Genomic DNA, 14,742 nt, shown 5'->3' on the forward strand with positions numbered 1-14,742 from the left:
AGATCATCAGAGAACAGCTGATCAGCAATCAGTGGTGCCAACAGCGCCTCCTGTGGTGAGAGGATGCAATAATGCAATGTAGCATTTTTCCACTCAACACTTGCAGTCATGGAAACTGTCTGTTGGATCTGTGTGACGTTGCTTTCTTGGTTAGAGTTCCTCACAAATGTCCAGATGATTCTTCTAATGAGGCGTCGACCATGTTTGCAGCTCTTTGGAAGAAAACGTCGCCCTTTGCCATCCTTACTTTTCTTTGACTTCTTCAAATGCAGCTGAACTCCAGCTGGTATTTTCTTGGACTTTGCAGCTGTTTCTGGTCATCAGTTCATTCCTGCAAACCTCTGAAGCTGAACAACAATGATGCTGCATTGCTGGCTGATCCCAAAAGGTTGATTCTGTTCATCTGGACGTTTTCAGAAACGTTTGCTCACTGATCAGGTGACTTCTTCAGTCTCAGCTGACTGCAGCTTTACAAGCTTACAAACAGCACATTTGCACAATGACTGAAAGCAGCAGCACCTGATATATATGATACTAATATAATACATATACATATATAATCCATACTAATGATGAAGGAACTGAGCTCACAGTCCATTGTTCATTCAGTGAACTACTCAGTTTATTTTGGGCCTCAGAAATGCTCACTCTGTTTGTACATCACTGTCAGCAATAGACTCATTCTGCTGTGTGGACAGGAACACATGTGACATCACTTCCTGTTTGTTTGTGACTGAAGAGGAAGAAGTTTACAAGGAATCATTTAGAAGAGTTTCAAACATCAACTGATTGAATCCATGAATCTGAAAACGTGTTTGTGAGTGAAAGAGACAGACATGTACAGACTGAACTATCTGTTCAACAGTCAGAGTGTTTCTGTAACAGGAGACACTCTTTACACTCCACTCAGCACAGGGACACTGAGGAACCAGGAGTAAAGAACCAAAACCCAGGATAAAGAGTTTGAGTGAATGTGGTGTTGAAGGTGTGGAGGTGGATCAGAGTGTCAGAGGAGACTCTGTAGAAGGACAGAGTGCCAGCAGGACAGTCCACATACACTGCTGCTCTGTTAGAGACAGAGGAGGAGGAGGAGATGGGTGTGTCTCTGTTATTGTGCCTGACATAATGAGGACCATCATCAGAGCAGTACAGACTCCAGGACTGATCATTCCATCCAAACAAACAGTCTCTGCCTCCTTTCCTTCTGATGCTTCTGTAACTCACTGATATATAAACTCTTCCTCTCCACTCGACCTCCCAGTAACAGCGACCAGTCAGACCATTTCTACACAGCAGCTGAGACCAATCATCAAATCTGTCTGGATGATCAGGATATGACTGAACCTCCTTCACACGTGTCACCTTCCTGTTGTTGTCAGACAGTTGGAGCTCTGTGTTCACTGTGTTTGTGTCGATTGTGAGTTGACAGGAATCTGATGGAGAGAACAAACACAATCCAGCTGCAGTTATTGATCCATCATCTGTTCATTGATTGACACTTTGATGATGACTCCTGACATGATGAAGATGGTTGAATGTGTGCTGCTTTGTTTTCATGAATCCCATTAAAAACACACTTACACTTCCTCAGACCTGGTCTCAACCATCGGACTCCAGCAGGCTCCACCCTGAAAGGAGGAGGGGGGTCAGAGCAGCACAGTCAGCATGCATACATGGACATTACATGGCTCTCACACACACACTGTTACACACTGAGCTCAAAGCTCGGCTCCACTGTTTTATTCAAAGAAATCTACATTTATTTATCAGCACATTTAAAAACAGCTTGAGCCAAAGTGCTGCACAGAGTAGAGAGAAAATAGGAAACATACACAGTAATGACTATAAAGACTGGTCAGGATTGAAAGCTACAGAGTACAAATGTGTTTCCAACCGGCTTTTAAAAATGTCCAGTGTTGGTGACGACCTGATGTGAAGGGCGACTGTTCCAGAGTTTGGCTGCAGCCATCGATAAAGCTCACCTCTGTTTTTACGTCTAGTTCTGGTCAGAAGCTGCTTATCTGCAGACCTGAGGGCTCCACTTGGATTCTTTTGTTAAAGAGAGATAAGATGGAGCCAATCCATTCACAGATTTAAAGACAACCAGATCTGGAGGTGGATTCTACCACGTACTGGTAACCAGTGGAAAAAGCTGGTGATGGGTCGTCTAGCACAGACCCACCGCTGGAACCAGACAATTGATGAGGGAGAGAACTGTGACAGCGCCGTTCCTTCACTTGACCTCAGTCGCTCTCGTCTGCTCCCTCGTAACACTGCTCTTTATTGAGCTTACATGAATATGCACAAGTTCATTATGACGTCTTACACAGGTATGAACAAAGAGTACCAGTCTGTGCATAGTGTGTGTGTGTGTGTGTGTGTGTGTGTGTGTGTGTTCCAGATGTGACCCTGTGACCCCAAAGCTGGTGCTAAGAGTCCAGCGGTCCCCCTAACAAAGGGCTCTTATACTTAACCAGACACAGAGTAGGTGTCCTCCTACACCAGGGGTCTCAAACTCGTGGCCTGTGGGCCAATTGTGGCCCGCAGGACAATAGTTTTTGGCCCCACCTTAATATGAAAATGTAATGTTAGTTTGATAATGTATGACACTTTACAGTGTTGTGGGCGGAGCTGAATTAACCCACCAATCAGGGTGGGATATGGATCTCAGGGGACACCAGCCGGGCTTGATGCAAGCAGGGAAACATTTCTCAATGAGTCAAAGTTCCAGCAGCGTTGCCCTGGAGTGTTTCTTTCTTTCCTGTGCCTGGCTGGCTTCCTCCTTTCTATTGGGCAAACGCCGACATTCGCCCCAGCGCGCTGCGTTCACAACACTTCAAAAAAAGTTGTTTTTTTAAGTTGCTACCCAGCGGGACATTATACGTATATAGATTTATACACACGTCAGTGGGATTTAAAGTTATTTTTCCACAGAGAGAGATCTCATATTAACTCTCACAGTGATGCGTAGGCGGCGGGATAAAAGAAAAGTCATGAACTCAATGCAGCCCAATTTAGTCTGCAGTCACATAGCGACACCTGTTCATCGGCAACAACAGTCCCCGGTAACCCGGACTAATTATAGGGTCGCACTGTAATTTGTGGCTCGATGTTTTTATTTGCATCACTCCGTTTGCATTGCAGCAAACATGAACATTACATATATTTCAATATAATGTAAAAGCAGTCAAAACAACTAACATCAGAAACAGCTGATGTTATTTGTTATATGTCACGGTGTCATTTCCGCTTCTTTCTCCTGTAACAACAGCCCGGCGCCGTGAACAGTCGCCTTTTTTGCGCTCGCTATCCCTGCACTTTCTACCATCTGCAAACGCCACGGTGTTCGTGTCGTCATGAAAGACATGAACATCGAGCGTAAAAACAAAGGAGACTGCTACCTGCTTTTTATCTGCCGATCGCCGTGCTACGGTTGCAAGAAAAAGAAGCAGAAATGACCTTCTCTACGCGTTGAGACGTTCCCCGTCCATCGGCTAAACGCTTGATTGAAACTTCAATGCGACAGTGACACCAAGTAGAATTATAAATGTCACATAGCCCCAAACATGTCTTTTTCAAAGCCTACGGTGAAGAGAAAGGTTGGTGATGAGCACCGACAATTTCAGGAAAAAGTGGGAAATGCAATATTTCTTTGTTGAGCACATGGGCACCCCGACCTGTCTCATTTGCACAGAGAAAGTTGCGCTGCACAAGGAATACAATTTGAAACGTCATTACACAAATAGACATGCTGAGGTGGATGCAAAATACCAGGGAGACGAGAGAGCGAACCGGGTTGCCAGTCTTAAAACAGATCTACTGAGGCAGCAAGATTTCTCCAAGAAAGCAACCAAAGACAATAATGCAGCAGTCGGAGCCACGTGGTTAGTGAGATGATTGCTAAAGCAGGGAAGCCATTCACAGAAGGTGGATTTGTCTAAAAGTGCATATTGCAGGCTGCAAATATAGTCTGTCCGGGAAAGAAAGGTCAGTTTAGCAACATCAGCCTTTCTGCCAACACCGCAGCAGATCGCATTTCTGACCTGTCAAGTGACATTTATGACCAACTGTGTGAGAAAGCCAAATGTTTCAGTGTATACTCAGTCGCTCTTGATGAGACCACAGACATCACCGACACTGCCCAGCTCCCAATGTATGTCCGTGGTGTTGATGACAGTTTTGAAGTGATGGAGGAGCTGCTCACAGTAATTCCAATGCATGGCCAGACCACCGCTCAGCAGATATTTACAAGCTGTGTGATGCCATTGAGAATGTTGGTTTGCCATGGAAGAGGTTTGTTGGAATAACAACAGATGGAGCGCCATCAATGACAGGGAGGAAACATGGACTGGTGGCACAAAACAAACTGGAAGAGGAAGGCGTGGAGGAGGCCATTGCTCTGCACTGCATCATCCATCAGCAGGTCCTTTGCAGCAAATGCCTGAAGTTTGACAATGTGATGTCTATTGTTGTGAAATGCATCAACCAAATCAGATCCAGGGGCTTAAAGCACCGAAGGTTCTGAGCTTTTTTAGAGGAAATGGAGTCAGAATATGGGGATGTGCTCGACTTCACTGAGGTACGTTGGCTCAGCAGGGGAAATGTATTAAAGAGACTTTTTGAGTTGAGAGCAGAAGTGAAGCCTTCATGGAGAAGGATGGAGTTAGTGTTTCACTTGAGAAATGCATGTTCTTCCAGACATCTGTGAAGTATCTGGGCCATGTAGTGTCCCAGGCTGGTGTTGAAACTGATCCAGACAAGATTTCCACAATCACTTCTTGGCCAGTGCCAAAAAACTTGAAGGAATTAAGATCTTTCCTTGGTTTTGCTGGGTACTACAGACGTTTTGTCCAGGGATATTCAGCCATTGTCAAGCCGTTGCATGATCTCACTGCTGGTTATCCACCTTCCCAGAGGAAACTGAGACGAACTGTAAAGCCAGAGAATTACCTCAACCCCAAAGAGCCATTTGGAGGACGATGGACGCAAATGTGTCAACAAGCTTTTGAGTCCATTATTGACAAACTCACTTCTGCCCCAGTTCTGGCATTTGCTGATCCCCGGAAACCATACACACTCCACACTGATGCCAGTGCCACAGGTCTTGGTGCGGTGCTGTATCAAGAGCAGGATGGAAAAAACAGAGTTGTAGCATATGCCAGCAGAGGTCTTTCCCGGAGTGAGTCAAATTATCCTGCCCAGAAATTGGAGTTTCTTGCTTTGAAATGGGCGGTGACTGAAAAATTCCACGACTACCTTTATGGTGCTCAGTTTACAGTTGTGACAGACAGCAACCCATTAACATACCTCTTATCATCAGCAAAACTTGACGCTACCGGTTACAGATGGCTTTCAGCTTTGTCCACTTTCACCTTCAAATTAATCTACAGAGCAGGAAAGCAGAACTCGGATGCTGATGGTTTGTCTCGCCGACCTCATGGTGAACTGTCTGATGATCCTCTGTCACAGAAAGAACGTGAGTGAATCTGGAGATTTGCATGGCGACATCTCAATGAACCAGATCATGTCTCTATTGACCAGCATACCATCAAAGCAGTTTGTGACCGTCATCTGGTGTACAGTTCAAGCACTGATCCTGATCTTGCTCTGGTGTTATCCATGTCTGTCAATGTCAACAGTCTGCCTGACAGTTTCACGGACGACATCCAGTTCACCTCCATGGTACTCCCCCAAATCTCAACAGCTGACCTTGCAGCCAAACAACGCCTTGACCCTGTCATCCGGCATGTCATAGCTCAGGTTCCCGATCTACCTCTATTACTGCGAGAAGTAAATAAACTGGAGCTCCATAACACCCTTCTCGTCAGGAAGAGACAAGTGGGAAGTGACTTCACATACCAGCTAGTGCTACCTGAGGAATATCGACCAGTTGTACTAAACCACCTACATGATCAAATGGGTCACATGGGAATTGACAGAACGCTGGACTTGGTCCGTTCCCGGTTTTATTGGCCTAAGATGACAAGTGATGTGGTCAATAAAATAAGACGGTGCGAAAGATGCGTGAGACGCAAATCCCCATCTGAACGAGCCGCACCTCTGGTCAATATCAAAACCTCTCATCCCATGGAACTGGTGTGTATGGATTTTCTCTCTGTGGAACCAGATCATGGAGTCAAAGACATACTTGTCATAACTGACCATTTCACAAAATATGCCATTGCTGTGCCAACACCAAACCAGAAAGCCAGGACTGTTGCCAAATGTTTATGGGACAACTTTCTTGTGCATTATGGTATCCCAGAACGCTTGCACAGTGACCAAGGCCCTGACTTTGAATCCAGAATCATCCGAGAGCTTTGTGAAATGGCTGGGATCCACAAAATAAGAACCACTCCATACCATCCAAGAAGCAATCCTGTTGAACGGTTTAACCGAACATTACTGGACATGCTAGGAACACTCACAGCTCAACAGAAATCCCATTGGAAAGACTTCGTAAAACCCCTGGTGCATGCATACAATTACACAAGAAATGATGTTACAGGTTTCTCACCATATGAGCTTATGTTTGGCCGCCAACCTCGCTTACCGGTGGACTTGGCCTTTGGACTACCCCTTGCCAAAGAAGGATCAACATCCCACACACAGTATGTGGAAAAACTAAAGTCCAACCTAGAAGAAAGTTACAAGCTGGCCATCGAAAACTCAGAAAGGGTGATGAAACGTAACAAAAGCAGATTTGATAAAAATGTCACTGCATCACAGCTGAATGTTGGAGACAGAGTTCTTGTGAGGAACGTGCGGCTAAGAGGCAAACACAAGCTTGCAGATAAATGGGAGTCATCTGTGTACATTGTAGTGAAGAAAGCCGGCACTCGTCCTGTGTATACAGTTCGACCCGAAGGCCAAGACAAGCCCCTGAGAACTTTACATCGAGACCTCCTATTGCCCTGTGGGTATTTAACACCTTCTGAAAAGGAAAGGCTTACTAAGCAGAAGAGAAAAATGCCTGTCTTACCCATGTCTCCTGTACGTGCTGATGATGCCGATGACGGTGACGAAGAGGAACTCGTCTCATACCTACCTGTTCCTTTCTCTGCTGAACCGGTCACCTTCACAACAACCATTGACTTACTCAATACTCCGCAACCTGTTCCACTTATCAACCAGCCAGATGTCCCAGTAGTATTGGCTACGGAGGAAGAGAATGCTGTTCTCTCAGAGGAACCTGTACCGGTTGAAGAGGAACAAGTTATTGCTAACGGAACCTTGGAAGCTGGCTTTGAGCCAGTTGATCCTGCAGAAACTTCTCACGATGAAGAAAGTCTGTCTTCTGACTCAGAAGCATCCAGAGGTAACTCGTCACAACCCTCACCTACTGAATCAGAGCCTCTCAGTCCTGAGGCAGATCCACCCTTGAGGCATTCAACCCGCGCCAGGAATCCTCCTGATCGGCTGCAGTACATCAAGCCTGGTAAGCCTCTGTTAAAGAGCGTTCAGACCCTCCTGCATGGGTTAAGTTCTGTCTTCTCCTTCGCTCTTCAAGACGATGAAGAAGAGGAGACGATGCCTTCACACCTCAGCCAACCAGTCATTCGCTGCCAGCCTAGTCCATGTACGAGGACGTCCATGAGATTAGGGGGGGAGAGTGTAACCACGGTAACCCCTGACCCCATTTCCGCCAGTCCCTTCATTGTGGCGGGAATGAACCCTGTATAAGTTGCGGGTCAATCAGCTGCATGTCCCTGCTCCTCTGGCTGCTGTGTCCCTGTGGTTGGCGTACTTGTCAGATATCGACAAATTCTACACTACAGACCAGTTGACAGCGTGCAATAACCCAGCCGATTCATTCGTCTTTACACTACCTCACAATCGACTCAACGGTGAGTTATTTGTTTGTTTTGTTTTGTCACAATTAATGTAAATGCGGAGCCGCGATCGCACATCCTACAATGCCGGTAAGCTAATGCTAGGCTAGCGACAATAAGTGCAATTACTAGTTTCATCTATTGAATATTGTTGTTTTTGTTTATTCCATTATGGCCGAATGTTGACTTAACGTATCTAGAGTTGAACGAGTGATTTGATTTTTGTAGTTTTGTCCGTTTTGGATGTTTTTTGTTACTTTTCTGATGAAATGCCGAAACGGCCTATGAGATTTTGCATTGAGTTAAATTCCATTTAAATTATTGAATATGTTGCGCAACACCTGTGATTAAATGAGTTTTGAAAATATAGTTGATTAACTTTGGATAATGGTTATTAGCTTTGTGGCTGATATACTTTGATGGGACCCATGAGAATGTTTTTTCTATAATAGTATTTTGAATGAAATTTATTATAAGAGATGAGGGTTTGTTGATTGTTGTATGAAACATGGCATTAATTACTTGTCTTTGTTATTTATGTATTTATTTTGTCACAGCAGTAGAATGCCGTTTCATTTTCTTCTGTGAATAATAATTTATGTTTTTGACCTTGTTTAGGTCAGGTTTTTTTTTCTCCCGCGATCAGCCCTGATCAGCGTGAGATGGCGAGCCACCCGACCACCGCTACGTTGCGGTAGGAATTGTGAACCTATGGACTGAATCACAAATTGTTGACACATGACCTATCACAGGTCCATGGAACTAAACTGAATCACACATCCCACCTCCTTTTGGAACCTAATAAGCTGTTTAGTATTGTCAACATTATTTTTGTTTGTGATATGTATGCATATGTTTTTATTTCTTTTGTACATCCGTCTATACACTTCTCATAACAAACATAATATATATATATTGAGCTCTACTTTTGTTTCCTGTGTTTTATTCACACCCTCAGGCTCCATAGTCGAATCTTATTCTGATAGCTCATTGTCTATGAGGCTGCAGTCAGGCGCCCTGGTCCTTTAACCGCGTTACATGTTCCTGTGCTAACTGATCCCAAATGGCTCATGGACTTAGCTTTTCTTGTTGATATGACACATGAGCTTAATGTACTGAACAAGACGTTACAAGGCCAGGGGCAACTTGTCAGTGCTGCCTATGACAACGTGAGAGCATTCTCCACAAAACTGTCGCTCTGGAAAGCTCAGCTCTCTCAGACAAACCTTTGCCATTTCCCAGCATGCAAGGCACTCGTGGATGCAGGCACACCATTCAGTGCTGACGAGTATGTTGATGTCATTTTGAGGCTACAGGAGGAATTTGATCACAGGTTTGCTGACTTCAAGACACACAGAGCCACCTTTCACATTTTTGCGGACCCCTTCTCCTTTGATGTGCAAGATGCCCCTTCTGTGCTTCAAATGGAGCTCATTGAGCTGCAGTGCAACTCTGAACTCAAAGCAACGTTCAGGGAGGTGAGTGGAAAAGCAGACAAGCTTGGACAATTTTTGAGAGAATTGAGCCCTAGTTTCCCTCGGCTTTCCCGAATGTTCAAGCGGACCATGTGCCTTTTTGGTAGCACATACTTGTGCCAAAAGCTCTTCTCCACTTTGAACTTCAATAAGTCCAAGTACAGGTCCAGACTTACGGATGATCATCTTCAAGACATACTGAGGGTCGCAACTGCTTCCTCCCTCAGGCCAAATCTGGCTCGGCTATGCGAGAGGAAACGCTGCCAGGTCTCTAGCAGCAAGGAGTAGGCAAGAGAAGCCATGTTCAGAAGAACAGTTCATTTTCTACAGTGTTCCATTCATGTTCAGAAGAAGGTTATAGAACTGTTAATACAGACATTTCAATCTAAATACAGCAGATATAGAAGACTGAAAGAAACACACAAGTTCACTGACTAAAAATATCTTATTATTATTTTATTTATGTATTACAGATTGATTTTTTTTCTTATTAATTCTTAATTTGTTTATTTATTTTTCATATTTTGTGTTAAAAAATAAAAATAAAGAGATTTGAGAAGATTGGAATTTTTTAACCATGCCTTTCTTGTGGAAAACCTAATGCGGCCCAGCCTCACCCAGACTCTGCCTGCAGCGGCCCCCAGCTAAATTGAGTTTGAGACCCCTGTCCTACACCATAAATCAGTAAGAGAGGGTACGACCTCTCTCATGGCCCCAAGTGCTGTGTGCATGCCAGAACACTCTGGAAGGCACACAGAGTCTTTACAGACTACTAAGGATCAAACCTCCATCATCATGCAATCGATTATAAAACTAAGCATATATGAGTAAATATTTCTAAGCATAAATGACAGTCAACAATATAAACCTTACAGCTGGTTTTAATAACAGAATTTATTTGTTTCTCAAATGAGAAAGAGCTATCGAGAAACACTCCTAAATCTTTAGTTCTTAACTTTTCCAGTGGGCCAAGGTCAACATTATCTGCTAATGCTAAATAGGCTGCCGTTATTAACTAATGCTAATTTGATGTGAATTAGCATTATGCACTAATGCTAACGCTTACTTTTTAATAATGTGAGTAGCTAATGCTGACCCTATTTCCCTTAACTTTATAACAATGTGAACGGCTAATGCTAACACTCTTTTCCCTAGCATTATATTGTCTGAGCTGCTAATGCTAAGTAGGCCGCCATTAGCACCTACGTCTAATTTAAAGAAAATACGCATTAGGAGCTAATGCTCATATCGTTTTCCTTTGCTTTATAACAATCTTAGCAGCTACTGCTAAATAGCATTAGCTAATAACAGCAGTCTAATTTAATGCAAGTTAGCATCATTTGCATTATAACGATGTGAGGAGATAATGCTAAGTATGCTGCCATTAGCGGCTAATTCTAATTAAGGGTGAATAATTATCTGATCGTTCAGTCTGACGTCATTAGCCGTGTCTGGGCCTAAACTCTGCTGCAGGTCCATATATCAAATGATCACTGTGGCATTACTGAGAGTTAAAACACTGTCTTAAGTCTTTCATCTTTAATAAAATTATCAGCGTTCTGCTCTACCATATGGAACGCCAGGACTGCCATAATGAATTAATTAAATACACCATTAAATAATTAATTAAATGTGGCAATAATTAATTAAAATTGGAAATAATTGAGTACATAAATATTTACGACACATGAATTTAATTAATTATTGACATATTTAATTAATTATTGCCACATTTAAATAATTATTGCCACATTTAAATAATTATTTAATGGTGTATTTAATTAATTCATTTTGGCACAGTTGACTCCTTCAGGTCTCACCATGAAATAATTTTATCTGTCAACCTCACCCATCAAACTCAGGGGGCGGGGTTAACGCTGATCGAGTCAAAACCATTGCTTTGGCCTGGTGGCCATTGTTTCTAGTACACAACAAACGGCATGTGGAAGCTAACAGAACTGAACTTTGAAAAACCCTGTTTGTGTGTCACCAAATACCGTTTTAATATTTTTTTAGCCGAGAATGTAGTGGTTTAATCTTCATGTGTCTGGTCGGTTTGTCAAGATACAGCCTCTTTGCAAAAGTGCTTCGGCGATTTCGGAGATGTCTGACCAGTCTCACGGCAAAGCGTGGGATAGACCCGCTCACCTCGCAAGCAATCGAGCTGTTATTACCACCGACAAAGCGCAGGCCCCAGTACACAGCTGTAATAACCCCTGCTGACTTCTTTTACTGAGGTTATATTTATCGGTGTTTTATTTCCTGATGTTCGTATGTGTCCTACGTGTTTCAGTCGCCAATTCTGAATTATAACTAACATTAAAAACATGTTTAAGGAGGAGAGAGAGCAAAAAAATTCAATTAACAGCTGATCTTTGGGTTTTTGTTCAGTAATCAGCGTGACCTGTGTATAAACGCATAAAAGAGATAACGTTGGTGTTTCCGTCATGTAGTGCTGTACTGCTGGCTTTAACTGTACAAAGGTTGTTCGACACTATGAAACACATACAGACTTCATGATGTTCGGCTAATATTTTTATTGTGAATATTAATCATGAGGGTAAACGGCCCTGTACACCACGAAGCGAGGTCAGCATATCCATGATATCTTCAGCTCTCTGAGTTAACACAAAGTTTCCCAGCTGACAAATCTAACGGTCATCTACGAATGTGCCACGGCTCATATCAGTATGATTTTACAGAAAATCATCCTTAATACTGCCAACTATTCCAGAGACGTGAAAATCTACAGCATAAAGAACAAAACATCCAGAAGTCTGCACGATGTGTTTCATAGTTTGTAACAAGCCTTTGACAGTTAAACATAACATGACCGAAAAAGCAAAAAAAGAGAAAAAAAATTACAAATTATATGTTAACCTCATTTATTTTTATTTAAGTAAACTCTAAAAATTCTAACAGACAGCTGGTGCTTAGAATACAGTTGAATAGCTATTAAAAAACAGATGATATAATATTTCTGTCCAGGTTGCAGTCTGCATGATGAACACGCTGTTGCAAACCCTGCTCCTCTCGGTGGAAATGCGCCTTCTCTTTCCTCTTTGTATAAAACATTTTAAAAGTCAGTTTAATCTCAAAATTCACTGTTAAATCCAAAACACACCAGATAAAGAAAAGCAAATGTTTCAGTCTAACACAGTGAACCATTGAAGGTCTGTAAAACTGTGCAGTTATGAAACGTAACTTTAACCTCAGCCAAACCGATTTGCTCAGTTGTAAATAAAACAGCGAAGTAAACGTGACCCGACAGACAGAACCTGAGTGAATGAAGTCCAGTGTTTAAACACTGAGAGCTAAAACTCAGCTGAGGTTTCAAAGCTGTGTGCCGGTGATTGGACATCAGCCGCTGATGAAGCTGGTTCGCCTATAAAGTGCTCTGTTGGGAAAAGAGCTCCAGCAGCTCTGCGCTCTGGAAAAACACTATATTTACTTATCTTGTGCAGAAAAATGTTCTGACATTGCTTTATATCGAGCACCGGCTGCCCAGTTAAACTGTGACTATCACCAGGTAACGTGGACGTGTTTCTTGAATTAGCAGCAGGTGTTAAACAGCTGACAGATGAGGAGGAGGATGCATGCAGGTAAACCGAGGGTCTGTTGAGCTAATCGCTGGTGTCGTGAGAAACACGTCAGCTCGTTCTTTATGTTACAGAAGCACAGAGACACAAGACCAGGCAGAAAGAGACGATCGTTCGGTGAAAATGAGAATCTGCGAATGCAACATGTGGAACACGGAGAGTGGAATATCTAAACAAACCGGTTAACGTAGCCCCCCCTCCAAAACAAACAAATACACACAAAATAAACAGTTAAGCTGGAACACCGGGGCTGTGAGGTCGGTGCTCTCTGTCAGCTGACTGTTAGCAGAGCTAGTGACATCTCTGAAAACATCTGAGCACTTTTGCAAACATGTTCTATGTTGACAACCTGACCAGACATTCGCGGCTAAAACACTATTATTAAAACTACACCACCACCATTGCTGCCTATGATTTGAAATGCATTCTGGGATACCAAGTCGACACAAGCAATCGATTATCTAAGATTGACCTGTCTTGCCTTACTTTGCACGGCAACCAATCAAATGTTAGAGAAGCTGCATGGCAGCGTTAACCCCGCCCACTTAGTTTGATGGGTGAGGCTGACAGATAAAATTATTTCATGGTGAGACCTGAAGGAGTCAACTGTGCCAAAATGAATTAATTAAATACACCATTAAATAATTATTTAAATGTGGCAATAATTAATTAAAATGTGAAATAAATAAATACTTAATTAAATGTGTCAATAATTAATTAATTACATTAATGTAATTAATTAATTTATGTAATTAATTATTTCAGATTTTAATTAATTATTGCCACATTTAATTAATTATTTCATGGTGTATTTAATTAATTCATTATGGCAGTCCTGGCGTTCCATACTACCGGGTGTAACAACTGAGTTTAACATCCAGGCATCCATGAAAACGGAATTTATGACATATATCAGAGTTAGAAGTTAGCAGGAAGTTAGCTCGCTAGCTTCCATCTAAATACAATATAGCATGTCCTGACTGCGGGGTTTTGGAAACAAATTAAAACATACAGCTCTGTTATCACTTCCAACATCAATGAAGACAGAAAACTAAACAGCAGTGACGTTTGTAGGGTTACTGAAGTTTGGCTAGCTGGTATATAATGATGTGCTACGTGACCGCTAGCGACACAGCTATGTTAGCATAATATAAACAAGCGAACTTTTTTTCCACTCGATAAAAGTTAACGTGAGGGTTCTCAGTGGTCAGGAACAAATGTAATTGCATGGCAGGATGCTGTAAAAGGACCAAACTTCAGCCAGAAGAACAACTGAGATAATCCATCCACAATACGAGGTTAGTCATTCATATACTGCTGCATGGGCTGGGCTGTAGTTACATCCTAAGGTTTTAAAAACTGAGCTTAAATAAATGATTAGTGGTAATAAAAGCCAAGGGAGGTCAACAGTGATCACTGACTGTTTTAGGAGCTTTTTGAGATTAAATAGAAGAAAATACAAAGCAATAAACATGTTAACAACACAAAAGCCATATTAAACGCAGACTACTTTAGGCCCAGAAGTAGGATTTGTCATGTCATCACTTAATAATCGGATTACCAGCTAATGCTAATATCCTTTTCTCTTCCCTTTTAACAATGTGAGCAGCTAGTGCTAGGTAGGCTGATGCTAGCAGCTAATGCTAAAGCTAAAGCTAATCTGATGTGATTTAGCATTATATTAGTGAGGAGTTAATGCGAAGTAGACAATAACAATAGCTGTTTCCCAAAACGTCTGCTGCATCCTTCGGAGGACCCGGCCTTTGCGGTCTACATGGGCCGGGTCCTTCAAAGACCGAGAAGGCCAGAAGTGCGAGGCTGTGAAATGGGATGGTC

At 42.5% G+C, this 14,742-nt stretch overlaps 1 protein-coding gene across 1 annotated transcript in view; it reads right to left on the minus strand.

Annotated features, from left to right (window-relative positions):
- Window positions 1-749: 749 nt before the first annotated feature.
- The window catches only part of LOC147337109 (uncharacterized), a 360,298-nt gene continuing 346,305 nt past the window's right edge, over window positions 750-14,742 (minus strand). The window contains exons 21-22 of the mRNA XM_086286256.1: window positions 1,582-1,628; window positions 750-1,433 (exon numbers count right to left, since the gene is read on the minus strand). Of these exons, the coding sequence (XP_086142382.1) occupies window positions 907-1,433; window positions 1,582-1,628 (574 nt within the window). The 3' untranslated portion in view covers window positions 750-906. The remainder of the gene's footprint in view (window positions 1,434-1,581; window positions 1,629-14,742) is intronic.

The sequence above is a fragment of the Aulonocara sp. 'chitande type north' Nkhata Bay genome, linkage group LG3 (genome assembly GCF_057382095.1).
Source record: "Aulonocara sp. 'chitande type north' Nkhata Bay isolate Kocher_YH1m ecotype deep benthic linkage group LG3, A_spYH_male_GT1.1, whole genome shotgun sequence".
NCBI classification, from domain to species: domain Eukaryota; kingdom Metazoa; phylum Chordata; class Actinopteri; order Cichliformes; family Cichlidae; genus Aulonocara; species Aulonocara sp. 'chitande type north' Nkhata Bay.